This window comes from Schistocerca gregaria, chromosome 9 (genome assembly GCF_023897955.1).
Source record: "Schistocerca gregaria isolate iqSchGreg1 chromosome 9, iqSchGreg1.2, whole genome shotgun sequence".
NCBI classification, from domain to species: Eukaryota; Metazoa; Arthropoda; class Insecta; order Orthoptera; family Acrididae; genus Schistocerca; species Schistocerca gregaria.
In genome coordinates this window covers 242,607,897-242,628,065 of record NC_064928.1, presented here as the reverse complement: position 1 = coordinate 242,628,065, position 20,169 = coordinate 242,607,897, and the positions used below count along the sequence as shown (strand labels likewise).

Genomic DNA, 20,169 nt, shown 5'->3' with positions numbered 1-20,169 from the left:
TGAAGAGAGAGGAAGGTGGGAAAAATAAAGTCATTTCAATGATAACACCAATAGTACCATAGATTAAGGTGAAGGGATAAAGCGTAGATAGTCTAATAGCATGAAATACTAAAGTGCTATATACCATGACACTACACAAAAATAAAAAACGAATCTAAGGATTCTTGAGTAGTCATTAAGACTCCAAATACCTTAGAATTGTAACATGGAAAGGGGGCCGAAATTTGTAAAGGTTTTTAAGAAGGCATAAAACAAGTAGGTTAAGTAAAACTTTTTGTAAGAACCATTGTAAAAACTCCAGCAAGGAAGAGATGCAACAACCCACAAGTTGCAACGCGAGAAGTATCTAGAAAAAAAAGGACGTAATTAGCAAGACACGATTCCTACATAGCAGGAGCGTCGAGAGAAGGGAAAGGACAGCGAAACTAACAGAATGCCCTTGTAGCGAAAGTGGGCAATAAATTTACCCGCTAGGAGGAACCCTGCTCGGAGGGACAGACCCCTGCTCAGACGCGGCGGGACGGCGCTGGGACGGCGAACGCCGCAAGGGTCTCTGAGCCCCGAATGAACGGAGCGAGCAAAAAATGGCCGGACGAGAAGACCGCTTGGGCAAGCCACCGCTGGCAAAAAATATGCGTAAAAGTCACACTAGTGCTATTAAACAGCACGCTGATGCACGAAACTGAAGAAAACTTCCACAAAGTAAAAATGACATGCCCAAACAATTTATCAGACTATTACTATGAGGAGAACTTGAAAGGAACTAGTTGTTGTTGTTGTTGTGGTCTCCAGTCCTGAGACTGGTTTGATGCAGCTCTCCATGCTAATCTATCCTGTGCAAGCTTCTTCATCTCCCAGTACCTAATGCAATCTACATCCTTCTGAATCTGCTTGGTGTATTCAACTCTTGGTCTCCCTCTACGATTTTTACCCTCCACGCTGCCCTCCAATGCTAAATTTGTGATCCCTTCATGCCTCACAACATGTCCTACCAGCCAATCCCTTCTTCTAAAGAAGTTGCGCCACAAACTTCTCTTCTCCCCAATCCTATTCAATACCTCATCATTAGTTACGTGATCTACCCACCTAATCTTCAACAATCTTCTGTACCACCACATTTCGAAAGCTTCTATTCTCTTCTTGTCCAAACTATTTATTGTCCATGTTTCACTTCCATACATGGCTACACCCCATACAAATACTTTTGGAAATGACTTCCTGACACTTAAATATATACTCGATGTTAACAAATTTCTCTTCTTCAGAAACGCTTTCCTTGCCATTGCCAGTCTACATTTCATATCTTCCCTACTTCGACCATCATCAGTTATTTTGATCCCCAAATAGCAAAACTTCTTTACTACTTTAAGTGTCTAATTTCCTAATCTAATACCCTCAACATCACCCAACTTAATTCTACTACATTCCATTATCCTTGATTTGCTTTTGTTGATGTTCATCTTACATACTCCTCTCAATACACTGTCCATTCCATTCAATTGCTCTTCCAAGACCTTTGCTGTCTTTTACAGAATTACAATGTCATCGACGAACCTTTATTTCTTCTCGCTGGATTTTAATACCTACTCCAAATTTTTCTTTTGTTTCTGTTACTGCTTGCTCAATATACAGATTGAATAACATTGGGGAGAGGCTACAACCCTGTCTCACTCCCTTCCCAACTACTGCTTCCCTTTCATGCCCCCCGACTCTTATAACTGCCATCTGGTTTCTATACAAATTGTAAATAGCCTTTTGCTCCCTGTATTTTACACCTGCCACCTTTAAAATTTGAAAGAGAGTATTCCAGTCAACATTGTCAAAAGCTTTCTCCAAGTCTACAAATGCTAGAAACATAGGTTTGCCTTTCCTTAATGTTTCTTCTAAGATAAGTCGTAGGGTCAGTATTGCCTCACGTGTTCCAACATTTCTGGAATCCAAACTGATCGTCCCTGAGGTCGGCTTCTATCAGTTTTTCCATTCGTCTGTAAATAATTCGTGTTAGTATTTTGCAGCTGTGACTTATTAAACTGATAGTTCGGTAATATTCACATCTGTCAACATCTGCTTTCTTTGGTATTGGAATTATCATATTCTTCTTGAAGTCTGAGGGTATTTCGCCTGTCTCATACATCTTGCTCACCAAATGGAAGAGTTTTGTCAGGACTGGCTCTCCCAAGGCCGTCAGTAGTTCTAATGGAATGTTGTCTACTCCCCGGGCCTTGTATTGACTCAGGTCTTTCAGTGCTCTGTCAAACTCTTCACGCAGTATCGTATCTCCCATTTCATCTTCATCTACATCCTCTTCCATTTCCATAATATTGTTCTCAAGTACATCGCTCTTGTATAGACCCTCTATATACTCCTTCCACCTTTCTGCTTTTCCCTCTTTGCTTAGAACCGGGTTTCCATCTGAGCTCTTGATATTCATACAAGTGGTTCCCTTATCTCCAAAGGTCGCTTTAATTTTCCTGTAGGAAGTATCTATCTTACCCCTAGTGAGATAAGCCTCTACATTCTTCCATTTGTCCTCTAGCCATGCCTGCTTAGCCATTTTGCACTTCCAGTCGATCTCATTTTTGAGACGTTTGTATTCCTTTTTGCCTGCTTCATTTACTGCATTTTCATATTTTCTCCTTTCATCCTAAATTCAATATTTCTTCTGTTACCCAAGGATTTCTACTAGCCCTTGTCTTTTTACCTACTTGATCCTCTGCTGCCTTCACTACTACATCCCTCAGAGCTACCCATTCGTCTTCTACTGTATTTCTTTTTCCCATTCCTTTCAATTGTTCCCTTATGCTCTCCATGAAACTCTGTACAACCTCTGGTTCTTTCAGTTTATCCAGGTCCCATCCCCTTAAATTCCCACCTTTTTGCAATTTCTTTAGTTTTAATCTACAGTTCATAACCAATAGATTGTGGTCAGAATCCACATCTGCCCCTGGAAATGTCCTACAATTTAAAACCTGGTTCCTAAATCTCTGTCTTACCATTATATAATCTATCTGACACCTTTCAATATCTCCGAGTTATCAATAAATATTTCCATATCCTGCCCAGAGAAGAACCAAGATGCAAGTAAGAAGCAGAGAAAAAGCAGGAAGAACAGAAGTTGAAGATTCGCAAGATTGAAACCAAGAAAGAAGATGGCTGAAGAATAGACGACATACCTTCCCAAATCCCTATCCTATTGTAAACTAGTCGTCTGTGAAGTATTACAACGAAAAACGACCGCTTTCAGAGACACATAATGATGACTTGCACGCATACAAAGCCACTAAACCACGAGATTCTGCACTCACAGCTCCATTCCATTATGGGACCTACAGAACAGCAACACACACTTGAAAAGCCAACAAGAGACGTACATCAAATACTTGGCCACATACATCTCGCTCAAGTCCATCACCTTCGTTCAAAAACAATTGCCAGCGTCATGCTTAAACATTCATAGGATTGTGTGAATGTCTGAAATCAAATTATGTGATGTAGGAATTGTGCAAAAGGAATGTGTGAAAAACTAAATAAATTAAGCACTCCAGACAGCTAATAAACTACAAAATAACAGTCACTTACTATGGACTTAGGTAAAAAATAGACTGTCGATAAAAGTAAGTCATTACTTCTGAAATGTACAGTATATAAAGAAACAATATGCCACTTATTTTCTCCTCATAAAAATAAAAGAATAACCATATTTTACTTATTTTCTCCTTATAAAAACAAAGAATAAAAAATTATCTTGTTGGATGTTTTCCCTTTTTTTTTTAAACATTTGTACCATTTATTATGATAATATATCAATACTTGTGTAGGTATATTTCTTTGTCAAAGCAATTCTTGGATATAATTCTTATTTGTTAGGGTAACAATGTTGAAATGAGTGTCTAGAAACAAAAACATTTTACTTGCACATGATATTTAGAAAATATGTTAGGCATAGATTTTACTTAATTACTTCATTGATAAAAACAATATTTCTAAGAAAATCAATGTGAAAGGCTCCTCATTTTCGATAACAAACTTCTTAAAAAACAAACTTCACACTTAAATAAAGAAAGAAAATAATTAAAAATTGGTAATAGTATAAAAATATTCTTCTCTTGTCATTTTTAATTATAATGTGGAAGGATATAAAAATATAAATTAGTAATACAACTAGCATAGAACAGAATAACGTGACTGAACAGTACGCAACAAAATTTGGATACATTAGAAAATTTTTGACTTACTTAGACAACGATTCAATCATTGCCTAAATTCACAGCAAAAATTAAGTTCGAAGGGTGCTGATACGTAAGGTGTCAGGCAAATCCAACACCTTCCATGAAAATTGAGTTCGAAGGGTGGTGATATGTAAGGTGTCAGGAAAATCCAACACCTTCCATGAAAACCCTGACATGATAAGCAAATCCGGTAGTATGTCACATAGCTCCGAATAAATCGTGACATTAAATTAACCAAAGTAATACGAGTAACGAGTGAGCAAATGGAATACCACAGACTAACACAAGAATGCCTAAATGCATGTCATACCTTCCCACCGCGAGACAGACACAGTTCCGAGGGGAGAAACGGGAAGCCGAGGGCAGAACTGTGTTAAGCTAGAAGGCCCTACGATAAGGGACGGACTGGACACCCACGTCGCCAGCTAACCATTAGGACTACACCACCCGCAAGTTTTAGCGTGACACTTTTTTGCGTCTTTGTTACGTTAAGGACCACCCCCCAGCCCATGTTAAAGGCTAGAGACCTTCAGAAAAACAGTATAGATCTTACGATAACACAAAAAGGGCCACACCACCCGCAAGTTTTAGCGGGAAACTTTTTCGTGTCTCTATTACGTTGAAAACTTTAGAAACATTGCCCCACCACGAAAAGTATAACGTTTCTCATTGGATGGACAGAATTTTTGTAGGCGGAGCTTAAGGTTAACATTGAGACCCTGATTGGTCAGATGAAAACACAGTCAGATAGTTTTTTTAACCCAACTTCGGTAAATTGTTGTAAGGAGAAGTTAGGAGAGAGACTTCCGAGATGGCGAGGTGAGCGGAGCTGTGCTGCCCGCCACCCTGACGCTGCCTAAACACCGTCAAGGTAGCGAACGCAGGCGATGCCGCATTTTTGAGCGCATAAGGCTTCACTCAGAACTTCAGAAGTCTCATCTGTTACACCCCCTTTTTTGCGTTATACTAGTGTCGATCGTAAATTAATGCTCATGGTGTTCACATTTGCCATTTGAAGTAAAAATCTGAAACGCGATGATGTTTTTTTTTTTTATATATAGTTATTGAGAAGCCACATCAGCCACTGTAATTTACGACAAGTTAGATAAGTTATTAAAGATAACTGAGGGTAACTGTAGACCATTTTGATAGTTTTCTCTTTTGTGAAACTTAATTTATACCTAGATTATAGATGTGATATGGTATAGGTCATCCTTCGATCCATTGTAGAAGTTGGAAACCAACTCAGGGAATATTCATGCACATTTTTGTTGAACGCAGTTGGTTTTTATCATCCGGTATTAAAATATTTCCTTTTATCAATAGCGCAACTTATAAACAATGTTTTGTGAGTAGAATAAAATTTCCAGTGCTAAACGTAACTGCTTTTTCGACGTTATTTTACCAGCTATCTAAAAAATAGGAAATCCTTTAACCCCTTCCACTAAATTTAGTTAGTATTAAGATTCTTTTACAGGGAGTGCAGTGGAGCTGACGCTGAGATCATTAAGTATTTGGTTATATCATCGCTAGTGTCACTGAACTCTTCTGAATTCTACATGTCATGTGTGGTCTGGCGTCTCCTTACCAGCAACAGGTCCCAGGTTCAAACTAGTCAATTCCCTAAAAACACGCTCAGAGCGTCGTTGCGCGATAGTGGTAGGGAGACATGATATAGAACAAACAGACACCACCATGAATGTTTAGATGCCGTCGGCGGACGTCTCACTGTATACCCTCCCACTTCGCTTTTTCTGAAGTTCCTCAAACCACTGGCCTACATCTAGATGCACACTCCAGAAGCAGTGTGGCGAGGATGCTTCTGATATCACTACGATTTAAGCCCTTCTTTTTTTGAGTGGCGAGTAATGAACGGGTAGAGCTCTCCGGCGTGTCCATTTCGCGAGGTTTGTCTCAGCGGAGACAGTGGGCTCAGCTCTCCGACCGTTCACGGGACGGACACTCTCGGAGTTTCAGGGCAGACGCTCAGCGCCTCTCTGTCTCGGAGGGTCTGGCGCTACAACTTGGTGACATTCTTCTCCGCACCGCTTTTAGATTACTAGAGTAACCGGCCTCGAAATCGAGACCATAGTCTGTCGATGACACTAGAAGACCTGGTGTACCAATGTGGATGTGCTTCGGCGAAAACTGTGTCGCACGCAGGAGGTCCAGGCAAGATCTTCATCCAGCTGTGGATTACGGTCAACTACCCGCGAATACCTGTCCATTTTACCCACGCTAGAGGAAGAAGATGGTTTCGAAAAACATTTTCAGTGTACCCAGAATGAGATTTTCACTCTGCTGCGGAGTGTGCGCTGATATGAAACTTCCTGGCAGATTAAAACTGTGTGCCCGATCGAGACTCGAACTCGGGAAAGAGTTTTAACCTGCCAGGAAGTTTCGTATCAGCGCACACTCCGCTGCAGAGTGAAAATCTCATTTTGGAAACATCCCCCAAACCGTGGCTAAGCCACGTCTTCGCAATATCCTTTCTTTCAGGAGTGCTAGTTCTGCAAGGTTCGCAGAAGAGCTTCTGTAAAGTTTGGAACGTAGGAGACGAGGTACTGGCCTAAGCAAAGCTGTGAGTAGTGCTTGGGTAGCTCAGTTGGTAGAGCACTTGCCCTCGAAAGGCAGGTCCTGAGTTCGAGTTTCGGTCCTGCACACAGTTTTAATCTGCCAGGAAGTTTCATCTTCAGTGTAGTGCTTTATAGCTTCGCACTTAGCACTAACGAACTGTTCCTTAAGAAAATCCAGACTCAACACCACGCTAGTTTTCACAGGCATAGTATACGCGGGAACTACACCCAACATCTGTGGTAGACAAACAACTAGAGACATGAAGACATTGAAGATGCACAGAGTCAGACGGTTCGTATACAAGACGTGCACAAAGAAGCCGTAGATAATACACGTGCTTAGGCGCTACACAGCAGGGACGAACGAGCCAGAGACGACGTACACAGTCATATTGCATACACCCAGGAGTGACATGGGCAGCTGTAGCTGGTGCATGTTGTCATGTGGTACACACCCAGGGGAGGCGCGAAGAAGCCACAGACGAGCAGGAGGGAGCGACACGGAGAATGCGCAACGCGAGGCGGTAATTTCCAAGTATGATTGCCTGTCGCAGTAGCGGTGTCCAAACGGTACATATCGAACGTGCAATCGTAAATCGATGATACGACTCTGGTGGCGGGCGTTGTGATCAGTTATTTGTGATCGTCATTTTTATCTGTTTCCCGTCGTTCCGTTAGTTGCTCTAAATTGCATACCTACGCTAATTATTTGTGAGTTGCTAGGGAATCCCAGACGATTTATGTGGCTAGTGAGTGGGATGTCTGGTGCTCTTGACGTTTCTTCGGCGGATTCTCCCACATGGAAAAATGTAATTGCATGTTTATCAAGCGTAGAAAATAGTTCGACTTTTTGTCGCAAATATGGAGTACTGTTGGACGAGGAAAGAAGGGTCTGTGCGAAGTGTGTAAAACTTCGTAAGAACAGTTTCGATGCTGAAACACCGTTTACAATTTCATTGTGCACAGTGCGTAAAACGAACGGGTATCTGGATGAATATATGGTTCGACTCTTCCAAATTATCCATCCAGACCACCTAATGGAGGTTCACAAGATTCCAACACTGACGACGAGTAACGTGAGTCGTCTCCTTTGCACTTGAAAGTATTTTTGTAACGCTCTTCTTTTCTCGTTACTGTAGCGAGCACCGTAAACATACTCATAACGCCCGCCACCAGAGTCGCGTGATCGATTTACGATCTCACGTTCGATATGTATCGTCTGGATTCCGGCGCTTCGATAGGCAATCATTCTTGGAAATTACCCGCAAGGCGCGCGGCCAGCGGTACGCACCCAAGAGGGACATGAAGAAACCGTAGATGACGCACATCGTCCTGCCGAAGATCCAGCGGTGCGCCACGGCCGCCGCCAGCGTCAGCGGGTTGCCCAGCAGCGCCACGCTGAAGTCCGAGCACACCAGGTTGAACAGGATCACGTTCAGCGGCGTCCACAGCTGCAACACACGAGGCGGGGCGCCTCAGGCACTGCGGGCAGCAGCGCACTAGCGAGTGAAAAGTACGTACGGCAGCTACAGACTGAAGGGGGCGGCCAGCGTGTCGCTTGACGGGGCGCGATCTCCCAGACGTCAGCTGCTCCGCTCGACAGTAAGTGGCGCCTTCTCCGAAAGGAAAACATGACCGATACGTTTCTCTCTGTCCCGAAAAATTATGCACCCCACGGTAATACCGGGTGATCAAAAAGTCAGTATACATTTGAAAAGTGAATAAATCACGGAATAATGTAGATAAAGAGGTACAAATTGACTAACATGCTTGGAATTACATAAGTTCAAAAAATGACCGACAGATGGCGCTTCATCTGATCAGAATATCAATAATTAGCATAACAAAGTAAGACAGAACAAAGATGATGATCTTTACAGGAAATGCTCAATATGGCCACCAACATTCCTCAACAATAGCTGTAGTCCAGCAATAATATTGTGAACAGCACTGTAAAGCATCTCCGGATTTATGGTGAGGCATTGGCGTCGGATGCTGTCTTTCAGCATCCCTAGAGATGTCTGTCGATCACGATACTCTTGCGACTTCAGGTAACCCCAAAGCCAATAATCGCACGGACTGAGGTCTGGGGACCTGGGCGGCCAAGTATGACAAAAGTGGCGGCTGAGCACACGATCATCACCAAACGACGCACGCAGGAGATCTTTCACGCGTCTAGCAATACTTCGTTTTCTTTTTGGTTCTAATAAAACCTCATGTTATTCCAAGCATGTGTGTCAATTTGTACCTCTCTATCTACATTATTCCGTGGCTTATTAAGTTTTCAAATTTATACTGACTTTTTGATCACCCGGCACGTACTAAGACAATTGCGATATTGTGATATTCTATTCGTTGCCTTAAAAAGGCTGCGTTTGACTGTTAGGCTATACAAGCATGTTTTGTATTTGCCCTTCCTTAATAACTGATGTAAAGAAATTTGTGGTGACAAATATTTGTCATATACACTCACATAAACGACACGACACGGCACAAGTAATCGGAGCTGCTGGCATAACTGAGGGACTGTTAGTCATTGTACAAACACGAGCGACTGATGTCCCACCTACAACTGACCTACCTCCCGCTGTGACGAGCTGTTAGCAAATTCGGTGATTACAGTGGCAGCAGACGACCACTGCGTCCAGCTGAAGACCGTGACGTAACAGATTAGATTGACGCAGGCTAACTTGTCCAAATGTTCTGTGTTTACGTCAAAAACTTGGACTTCCAAAGATATTCGCCACCATTATCGTCAGGAGTTGTATCTGCCAAGACTGATGTCTTCCTATTGTACAGTACTGGCCTGGCTTACTACTGGGGCACCGGAATTACGTGGTATGGTATCTACTGGCCGAAGTGTGGAGCAGAACAAAGCAGACGCTAGCACAGCGGTGACGTTCATCTGAATTTAAATAGTGTAAATTACCGTGTATTCGAGTGCTGACATAACCTCGATAGGTCACTCTGTATCATATCAAGTGTGTTTTCTAACAGTAGTTAATTCCCCGTGTGGGACTCTGACGTTAAAACTATGACATTAAATTTACTGTCCAGCTCAAAAGCAATAAAGCTGCATTCGTGCACTCGCCCTGCTTCTCTATCTGAATGCGAAAATCAGGATCAAGAGATGTAGAGAAACATCTTTCTCAGTCATTAAATATAGTTCCTACAAGTACATAGGAACATAGTTGTTGCTCCCAGAAATGCACTCTGTTACTCTAACAACACCTGCCTGCGCAACCCATGCAACTCATGTAGTACTGAAAACAAACCAGTCCCGACACGTGAACGCCAGCTGTTGGATTCGAGTGTCGTGCGATCGTCGGCAAATCAGCACAAAGGAAGAAGAGAGATACATTCGAGCGTACGCCTTGTAATGGCAGTTTGCAGAAACGGGAGTAGACCTGCCATCATCACCAGACAGTACGTAAAGAGTGCAAGTGCCATGGAAACGTGGAAAGGCGGTCACGTAACGACAAACATAACTGTTGCTCTGTAATTCGTGGTCTGTGTCGGCACAGTTTCAATCAACCATCACTTCGCACAAGTTGTAATCAACCTGACCATTCACAAGTGAACATTGCTTTCAATTGACTCAAAAATAAATGGTCAGAGCGGAACGTTATGCTTGCAGTTGAAACATGTACATATATACTGACATTTGTAAGCGTGAGAGGCAACTTCAGTGACAAATAGTTTTAAATTACCTTAGGTACGCATTTTTTCATAAATAAACAGAGATCCAGTAGTGTGTAGGATATGTCATAGAACAAGAATACGTAATATGTATGAAAAAAATTAAAATAAAAAAGATGGGGGAGAGAGAAAGGGGGGGGGGGGAGAGAGAGAGAGAGAGGGGGAGAGAATCCCCAGAACATGTCCCAGGTGAAATGATGTAACATTGTGAAATAAGTATTTAAAAGATATTTTCGTTTGAGATTTAACTCCACACTTCTGTTATAAACATGTAAATGTATATACACTGAGTGCGAGGTACATGATATAATATGATACAATTTTTGGCCTACTGTAGCCACAGTTCAACAAGCAGAAAAGCAGTTTAAGACGCTTGTCTACATTGATCACATTACTGCGCTGAAGGTGTGTAAAAGACAGATTTTACCAAACACTCAAGTTATTTGATATTATTAATATACACACATCAGTTGGTTATATTAATAAATTCGTCTGTGGAGTAGAACGAGACAGCCACCAATTAATCAATCTGGTTCCACTTGAGGTTTATATAAAGGGGACAGATTTTCCAATTTTTGAAAAATTATTGGAAACCAGTTTTCGTGATTAATGGATCAAAGGAAGTGTCTTTAAATCTTTTTGAATATTACTCTTATTTCTAATACTGATACTATGAGTTTATCTCTTGCCTTGAAAGAGAGATGTCTTCATTATAACAGATTTCGTGAAGGAAATAGCAGTAGCAAGTATCCCCAGTGGACAAAGTACTCTCCATCACACACCGCACGGTTGCTGGTCGAGTATAGATGCAGATGTAGTTCCATAAACTGAGACCACAGGTAATTTGTGTTACACGTTTTTGCGATCGAAAAACTTTAGCCGAACATTATGAGTTACTCAAAAAGCGATGGCGTGTGAGAGGATGTACCGGTAACGAGAGAAACCGAGGGATGGTAGCTTTATTGGTGGCATATCAGATGTGTCTGACACTGACACTATGCGCATAACATTTTGGTAGCATTTTATCAACAGAAGCAGTAGAATTATTACATGATATGTATGCGAAGTAGTGAATATTGCCAAAGATCAGCTGTCTAATGGAATGATAATGAAAATTTGTGGCAGACGTGAACTCGAAACCAGATTTGGCAGTTTTCGCGAGCGGCGGCTTACAATTAGGCTATTCGAGCACGGTACACGGCCACACCCAAACTTCCATTCGCCTACGACCTGCGCTCGTACATCAGTTACGTATGTTCCCGTACAGGGATGACATTTTAATTGAAAAGTGTCTTGCTCGGTGTTGGTGTATAAATACGATATTGCAATGGCTGTGATTTCAGAAATGCGATGCAGTCTAAAACACAGGGACGGCAATACCATACGACAATTAATAGCCTCGCGATGGCTTTGTAAGCGGAAAAATTAACATCAGGGTAAGATAAATACTAAGGAACATTTGCCGTTTGCGTATTTGTCGATAAATAAGAAACCGTGCTGCCTGAACATTGGCGGAAGGATCACTCAACATGATGAAGTGATCAACTGGCACAGCTCAATCATCCGCCTCACAGTTGGCGGCTGCAGCTAAAAGCAAAGCCCGTTCGTCACGTCTGAAACGGATTTTTACTCTAAATTGCAGCTCTATCAGATCGAGAGCGGTCAGCAAGGACATACAAAAGTGAAATAATTGGAAGGAAGCCTACGTAGACACTACTTTAAGCTGTGGCATTACCACATGGGATGAGGTATTAATATACACTGTTGTTGTTTTTGTTGTGGTCTTCAGTCCTGAGACTGGTTTGATGCAGCTTTCCATGCCACTCTATCCTGTGCAAGCTTCTTCATCTCCCAGTACCTACTGCCACCTACATCCTTCGGAATCTACTTAGTGTATTTATTTCTTGGTCTCCCTCTACGATTTTTACCCTCCACGCTGCCCTCCAATACTAAATTAGTTGTCCCTTGATGCCCCAGAACATGTCCTACCAACCGATCCCTTCTTCTCGTCAAGTTGTGCCACAAACTTCTCTTCTCCCCAATCCTGTTCAACACCCCCTCGTTAGTTATGTCATCTACCCATCTAATCTTCAGCATTCTTCTGTAGCACCACATTTCGAAAGCTTCTATTCTCTTCTTGTACAAACTATTTATTGTCCATGTTTCACTTCCATACATGGCTACACCCCATACAAATACTTTCAGAAACGACTTTCTGACATTTAAATCTATACTCAATGTTAAAAAATTATTCTTCTTCAGAAATGCTTTCCTTGCCATTGCCAGTCTACATTTTGTATCCTCTCTACTTCGACCATCATCAGTTATTTCGCTCCCCAAATACCAAAACTCCTTTACTACTTTAAGTGTATCATATCCTAATCTAATTCCCTGAGCATCACCCGACCTAATTTGACTACATTCCATTATCCTCGGTTTGCTTTTGTTGATGTTCATCTTATACCCTCCTTTCAAGACACTGTCCATTCCGTTCAACTGCTCTTTCAGGTCCATTGCTGTCTCTGACAGAATTACAGTGTCATCGGCGAACCTCAAAGTTTTTATTTCTTCTCCCTGGATTTTAATACCTACTCCGAATTTTTCTTTTGTTTCCGTTACTGCTTGCTCAATTTACAGATTGAATAACATCGGGGAGAGGCTACAACACTGTCTCACTCTCTTCCCAACCACTGCTTCCCTTTCCTGCCCCTCCACTCTTATAACTGCCATCTGGTTTCGGTACAAATTGTAAATAGCCTTTTGCTCCCTCTATTTTACCCCTGCCACCTTTAGAATTTGAAAGAGAGTATTCCAGCCAACATTGTCAAAAGCTTTCTCTAAGTCTACAAATGATAGAAACGTAGGTTTGACTTTCCGTAATCTTTCTTCTAAGATAAGTCTTAAGGTCAGTATTGCCTCACGTGTTCCAGTATTTCTACAGAATCCAAACTGATCTTCCCCGAGGTGGGCTTCTACTAGTTTTCCATTCGTCTGTAAAGAATTCGTGTTAGTATTTTGCAGCTGTGGCTTATTAAACTGATTGTTCTGTAATTTTCACATCTGTCTACACCTGCTTTCTTTGGGATTGGAAATATTATGTTCTTCTTGAAGTCTGAGGGTATTTCGCCTGTTTTATACTTCTTGCTCACCAGATGGCAGAGTTTTGTCAGGACTGGCTCTCCAAGGCCGTCAGTAGTTCCTATGGAATGTTGTCTACTCCGGAGGCCTTGTTTCGACTCAGGTCTTTCAGTGCTCTGTCAAACTCTTCACGCAGTATCGTATCTCCCATCTCATCCTTATCCACATCCTCTTCCATTTCCATAATATTGTCCTCAAGTACATCGCCCTTGTATAGACCCTCTATATACTCCTTCCACCTTTCTGCTTTCCCTTCTTTGGTTAGAGCTGGGTTTCCATCTCAGCTTTTGATGTTCATACAAGTGGTTCTCTTATCTCAAAAGGTCTCTTTAATTTTCCTGTAGGCAGTATCTATCTTACCCCTAGTGAGATAAGCCTCTCCATCCTTACATTTGTCCTCTAGCCATCCCTGCTTAGCCATTTCGCACTTCCTGTCGATCTCATTTTTGAGACGTTTGTATTCCTTTTTGCATGCTTAATTTACTGCATTTTTATATTTTCTCCTTTCATCAATTAAATTTAATATTTCTTCTGTTACCCAAGGATTTCTACTAGCTCTCGTCTTTTTATCTACTTGATCCTCCGCTGCCTTCACTACTTCATCCCTCAAAGCTACCCATTCTTCTTCTACTGTATTTCTTTCCCCCATTCCTATCAATTGTTCCCTTATGCTCTCCCTGAAACTCTGTACAACCTCTTGTTCTTTCAGTTTATCCAGGTCCCATCTCCTTAAATTCCCACCTTTTTGCAGTTTCTTCAGTTTTAATCCACAGGTCATTACCAATAGATTGTGGTCAGAGTCCACATCTGCCCCTGGAAATGTCTTACAATTTAAAACCTGTTTCCTAAATCTCTGTCTTACCATTATATAATATATCTGATACCTTTTAGTATCTCCAGGGTTCTTCCATGTATACAACCATCTTTCCTGATTCTGAAACCAAGTGTTGGCTATGATTAAGTTGTGCTCTGTGCAAAATTCTAGTAGGCGGCTTACTCTTTTATTTCTCTCCCCCAATCCATATTCACCTACTGCGTTTCCTTCTCTCCCTTTTACTACTACCGAATTCCAGTCACCCATGACTATAAAATTTTCGTCACCCTTCACTATCTGAATAATTTCTTTTATTTGCTCATACATTTCTTCAATTTCTTCGTCATCTGCAGAGCTAGTTGGCATATAAACTTGTACCACTGTAATAGGTGTGGGCTTCGTATGTATCTTGGCCACAATAATGCGTTCACTATGCTGTTTGTAGTAGCTTACCCGCATTCCTATTTTCCTATTCATTATTAAACCTACTCCTCCATTACCCCTATTTGATTTTGTGTTTATAACCCTGTAGTCACCAGAACCAGAAGTCTAGTTCCTCCTGCCACCGCACTTCACTAATTCCCACTATATCTAACTTTAATCTATCCATTTCCCTTTTTAAATTTTCTAACCTACCTAGCTGATATACACTACTGGCCATTAAAATTGCTACGACACGAAGATGACGTGTTACAGACGCGAAATTTGACCGACAGGTAGAAGATGCTGTGATATGCAAATGATTAGCTTTTCAGAGCATTCACACAAGGTTGGCGCCGGTGGCGATTTCTCATACACAAACAGCAGTTGACCGGCGTTACCTGGTGAAACGGGCTGTGATGCCTCGTGTAAGGAAGAGAAATGCGTACAATCACGTTTCCGACCTTGATAAACGGCGGATTGTAGCCTATCGCAATTGCGGTTTATCGTATCGCGACATTGCTACTTGCTTTGGTCGAGATCCAATGACTGTTAGCACAATATGGAATCTGTGGGTTCGGGAGGGTAATACGGGACGCCGTGCTGGATCCCAACGGCCTCGTATCACTAGCAGTCGAGATGACAGGCATCTTGTCCGCTGTAACGGAACGTGTAGCCAAGTCTCGATCCCTGAGTCAACAGATGGGGACGTTTCCAAGACGACAACCATCTGCACGAGCAGATCGACGACGTTTGCAGCAGCATGGACTATCAGCTCGGAGACCATGGCTGCGGTTACCCCTGACGCTGCATCAGAGACAGGAGCGCCTGCGATGGTGTACTCAACGACGAACCTGGGTGCACGAATGGCAAAACGTCATTTTTTCGGATGAATCCAGGTGCTGTTTATAACATCATGATGGTCGCATCCGTCTTTGACGACATCGCTGTGAACGCACATTGGAACCGTGTATTCGTCATAGCCATAGTGGCGTATCACCAGGCGTGATGGTATGGGGTGCCATTGGTTACACGTCTCGGTGACCTCTTGTTCGCATTGACGGCACTTTGAACAGTGGACGTTACATTTCAGATATGTTACGACCCGTGGCTCTGCCCTTCATTCGATGCCTGCGAAACCCTACATTTCAGCAGGACAATGCACGACCGCATGTTGCAGGTCCTGTACGGGCCTTTCTTGGTACAGAAAATGTTCGACTGCTACCCTGGGCAGCACATTCTCCAGATCTCTCACCAACTGAAAACGTCTGGTCAATGGTGGCCGAGTAACAATACACCGGTCATTACTCTTGATGAACTGTGGTATCGTGTTGAAGCTGCATGGACAGCTGTACTTGTACACGCCATCCAAGCGCTGTTTGACTCAACATCCAGGTTATCGAGGACGTTATTTCGGCCAGAGGTGGTTGTTCTGGGTACTGATTTCTCAGTATCTATGCGCCGAAATTCCGTGAAAGTGTAATCACATGTCAGTTCTAGTTTAAAATATTTGTCCAATGAATACTCGTTTATCATGCGCATTTCTTCTTGGTGAAGCAATTTAAATGACCAGTAGTGTAAGTTTTACCTTAAAATAAAATAATCACAGAGTATTTTTACTATTGGTTACGTGTGAAAGGGAGTATGGAAGAGATTTTGCAGCGGTGTACACCCTATAGAATGGCGAGACTGTGCGTTACGACAGGCTGTACGTGGAACGCAGTGCAGCACCTGCCTGGTGCCGATTCGGACGGACTTCCGTGGGTAGGTGGCGGCGCGCCACAGCAGGTGTGTGTGTGCGCACACGGGTCGCGACGTGTGGGTGCAGAGCTGACCCCTGACAGCGCGCTAAGCGTGTGTTCGATCGGTTTCGGGTCTGGAGTCCGGTGGCGAAACATTAACGTGAGCTCGTCGCCAGGTTCCGGTAACCCCTGCAGCACGATTTTCGCATCCCGGTGAAAGACGCCATCGTGGCCGAAGAAAATATCGGGCACGAAGGGATGCAGGAGGGCCCCAGGATTCTTCACGCAGTCCGCTGCTGTCGTGGCGTCTTCCCGCGCTGACACAGCTGTCACGGAGGCCCACATGGACGTCCCCACAGTGCAGTAGTATCCCCACACCGGCCTGTGTCCGTATCGCGGCCCATATTCCGACCAGCCTTTCGCCTAGGCGATAGCATATCCAGCCACAATTCTCCAACAGCAAGAAGGGTTATTTATTCACCCAGACGACGCGGTACACAGTCCAGTTTCGATATTCCTGTCCCCACTGCAGTACTAGTGGAGGATGTCGTTGGTTCAACGTGGGAACAGGGAGGCTCGAGGGCGCTAAGCCCCACATTCGACACTGCGGTGGACGGCTCTCTCCGGACCGCTTGCGCCCGCCTACACCTGCGCTCTGCCACAGATGGCCGGCCATCCTGACGTACACAGCGGGTAAGCCTTCGACCTCCGCGGTTCTGTGACCGAGTGTGGGCGACATCCACTTCCCCACCTACTCCAGGTTTCACCGTCCTGCTGCAGATTTTCCTAGACGGTTTACGCGCTAGCAGCCGACCAACTGCCCCGTTTCCCAGATGCTGCCTTTGTCGAAGTCGCTCGCGTCAGTGGGTTTCGCCGCTTGCTGCCCCCGTACCGTCCCTTCCGCATCTGTTCGGCGTACGTACCTCCCCTGAGACGTCGCGTGGTCGGAACGCTACCGCGCGGCTGACGTCACAGTCTTCCCGTTCATCCGTGTACATTTTGCGGAGCATTTGTATTGTATCTCCGCTGTCTGACAAATACCCTGACGGGAAGAATATTGCAATACCAACGAATTGCGCGACGTAAACTAAACTTGGTGAGCGTGTTTCTACCTCTTGTAAGATTTGTATATTTCTATTATCTATTGTCAAACCACAATTAATGAAAGATGTTTATATCTTATTAATATGATGAAGTAGGAATAATTAATATTTGCCATTTTGGAAATTATTGTGGTAGCAGGGAATGTCTGCACCAAAGTATTGTTGGCGGGAAAGACTGCACATTGATATAATTTTAAAAAGGGTGGGAGAGACCGCGTATGGATACATTTTAAGAAAAGAGCGGGAAAGACCGCGCATCGATACATTTTGTAATGGTAGCAGGGATTGTCTACACCAGAAAGCATTGTTGGTGGGAGAGACCGCAATTTAGCGTTCCTAGGAAGTCATAGTAAGCGACATGTGAAGCGAGTCGGTTGCAGGTCTGAAGAGAGAGGTTGAGAGAAGCTGTGTGCCTGCCAGTCACCAGTTAAGATTTACAAGAGATTATAAACCGATGTACAGAGACATCAGCCAACTATTATCAGAGGAGGAACTAATATTATTGAATTATTGTTTTGCGAAACTCAAGCCTACTGAAGGTATGTTTGAGCAATGCTAGTTGTAAGATTATTGTAAAAAGTAAGTCCCATTTGAACGTTTGTAAAATCATTTCATTACCAACAGTAAATAATTGAAGAATTGTTTTCAGAATATAATTAATTTTTGCCAGCAATATTGCATTACTGATTATAATCCATCTCAAAAACCATCAACGTAAAAACTTTGCAAAATTTTATTAACGTCAAAAAAGTTTAACTATGAATTAGGCAACTTCAGTCAAATTAATTAAAGAATAACGTCAGCTTTGCTGTTAAAGAACAACGTCAGCTTTGGTAATAAATACAGCCACTTATTATGACAGCCCACGAGAAGCTTATAGAGTATAGTAAAACAGAGTAAGTATATTCATTCATGTTGCAGTCCGATGTAGCAGTCAGATGGCGATCAAGTAACGTTTCGTCGAAATAATCAGCAAAACACTTTTAATAAGCAGCATTTAAATTTGTATGCGAAGATTGCAGTTATTATTATTGAGAATGACAATTAATTTCAAAGGGAAGATTTCATTTGTTATTATTAAGCAAGGGATAGAAATCCTAAGGAAAGGTTTCATAGGTTATTGTAGAAGGGAAGGTTGCGTAACAGAAGAGTTATAGAGGAGACGGGAAGGTTTCACTGTGAAAGATGATGGCTGTTCAGATTTTGCACAAGAGTGGAGCCAGTGTTGCCACTATGACGGCGCAAATCAGGTTTGCTTTGAATACTCGCCGAGACGGTCGTGAGCGTTGGTTACCTTTGAGATTCGACGAGGTTGAGCTGATGTTAGTCAGCAATGCCTTTAAGCCGACAAAGACGCCATTATAAACGCCTCACTCAGTTTGAACGCGGTACTGTAATTGGGCTACGATAAGCTGGGTGTTGCTTCTGCGATACTGCAGAAAGACTTGGCAGGAATATAGCGACTGCACAACACTGCTGGCAGTCGCGTCACTAGAACGTAGCCGGGCTCCGGACGGCGACTCGGCATCTCCTGCTGGCACCACGGTGACACACGACGAACTGTTGCACATCGCTTACTTCGAGGATAGCTCCGAGCCACACGCCCTGCAGCGTGCGGTGCACTGACCCCAAACCACCGCCATCTGCGACTGCAGTGCTGTCAAGCGAGGGTAGCGAGAACGTCTATCGTGTTTTCTAAAGAAATCTGGTTCTGCCTCGTTGCCAGTGAAGGCCGTGTGTTGGTTGCACCGAGACCAGTTCAGGGCCCACAACTAATCCTTTTGTATGTGTGGTGTGCGTACTGTAAGACCTTCGGTTCACACATCATCAGATTATTTGACGTGTCGCTCTAATGAAGTAGGCGAGTGTCAACAATATGTCTCGTGGTCTTCTACATCGACATCTACATTTATACTCCACAAGCCACCCAACGGTGTGTGGCGGAGGGCACTTTACGTGCCACTGTCATTACCTCCCTTACCTGTTCCAGTCGCGTATGGTTCGCGGGAAGAACGACTGTCTGAAAGCCTCCATGCGCGCTCGAATCTCTCTAATTTTACATTCGTGATCTCCACGGGAGATATAAGTAGGGGGAGCAGTATATTCGATACCTCATCCAGAAACGCACCCTCTCTAAACCTGGCGAGCAAGCTACACCGCGATGCAGAGCGCCTCTCTTGCAGAGTCTGCCACTTGAGTTTGCTAAACATCTCCGTAACGCTATCACGGTTACCATATAACCCTGTGACGAAACGCGCCGCTCTTCTTCGGATCTTCTCTATCTCCTGCGTCAACCCGACCTGGTGCGGATCCCACACTGATGAGCAATACTCAAGTATAGGTGGAACGAGTGTTTTGTAAGCCACCTCCTTTGTCGATGGACTACATTTTCTAAGGACTCTCCCAATGAATCTCAACCTGGTACCCGCCTTACCAACAATTAATTTT

The 20,169-nt window shown here is 43.3% G+C and overlaps 1 protein-coding gene across 1 annotated transcript in view; it reads right to left on the bottom strand.

Annotated features, from left to right (window-relative positions):
* The window catches only part of LOC126291537 (melanopsin-like), a 254,604-nt gene that overhangs the window by 137,494 nt on the left and 96,941 nt on the right, over positions 1-20,169 (bottom strand). Inside the window, exons 3-4 of the mRNA XM_049985038.1 lie at positions 9,387-9,453; positions 8,097-8,256 (exon numbers count right to left, since the gene is read on the bottom strand). Of these exons, the coding sequence (XP_049840995.1) occupies positions 8,097-8,256; positions 9,387-9,453 (227 nt within the window). The remainder of the gene's footprint in view (positions 1-8,096; positions 8,257-9,386; positions 9,454-20,169) is intronic.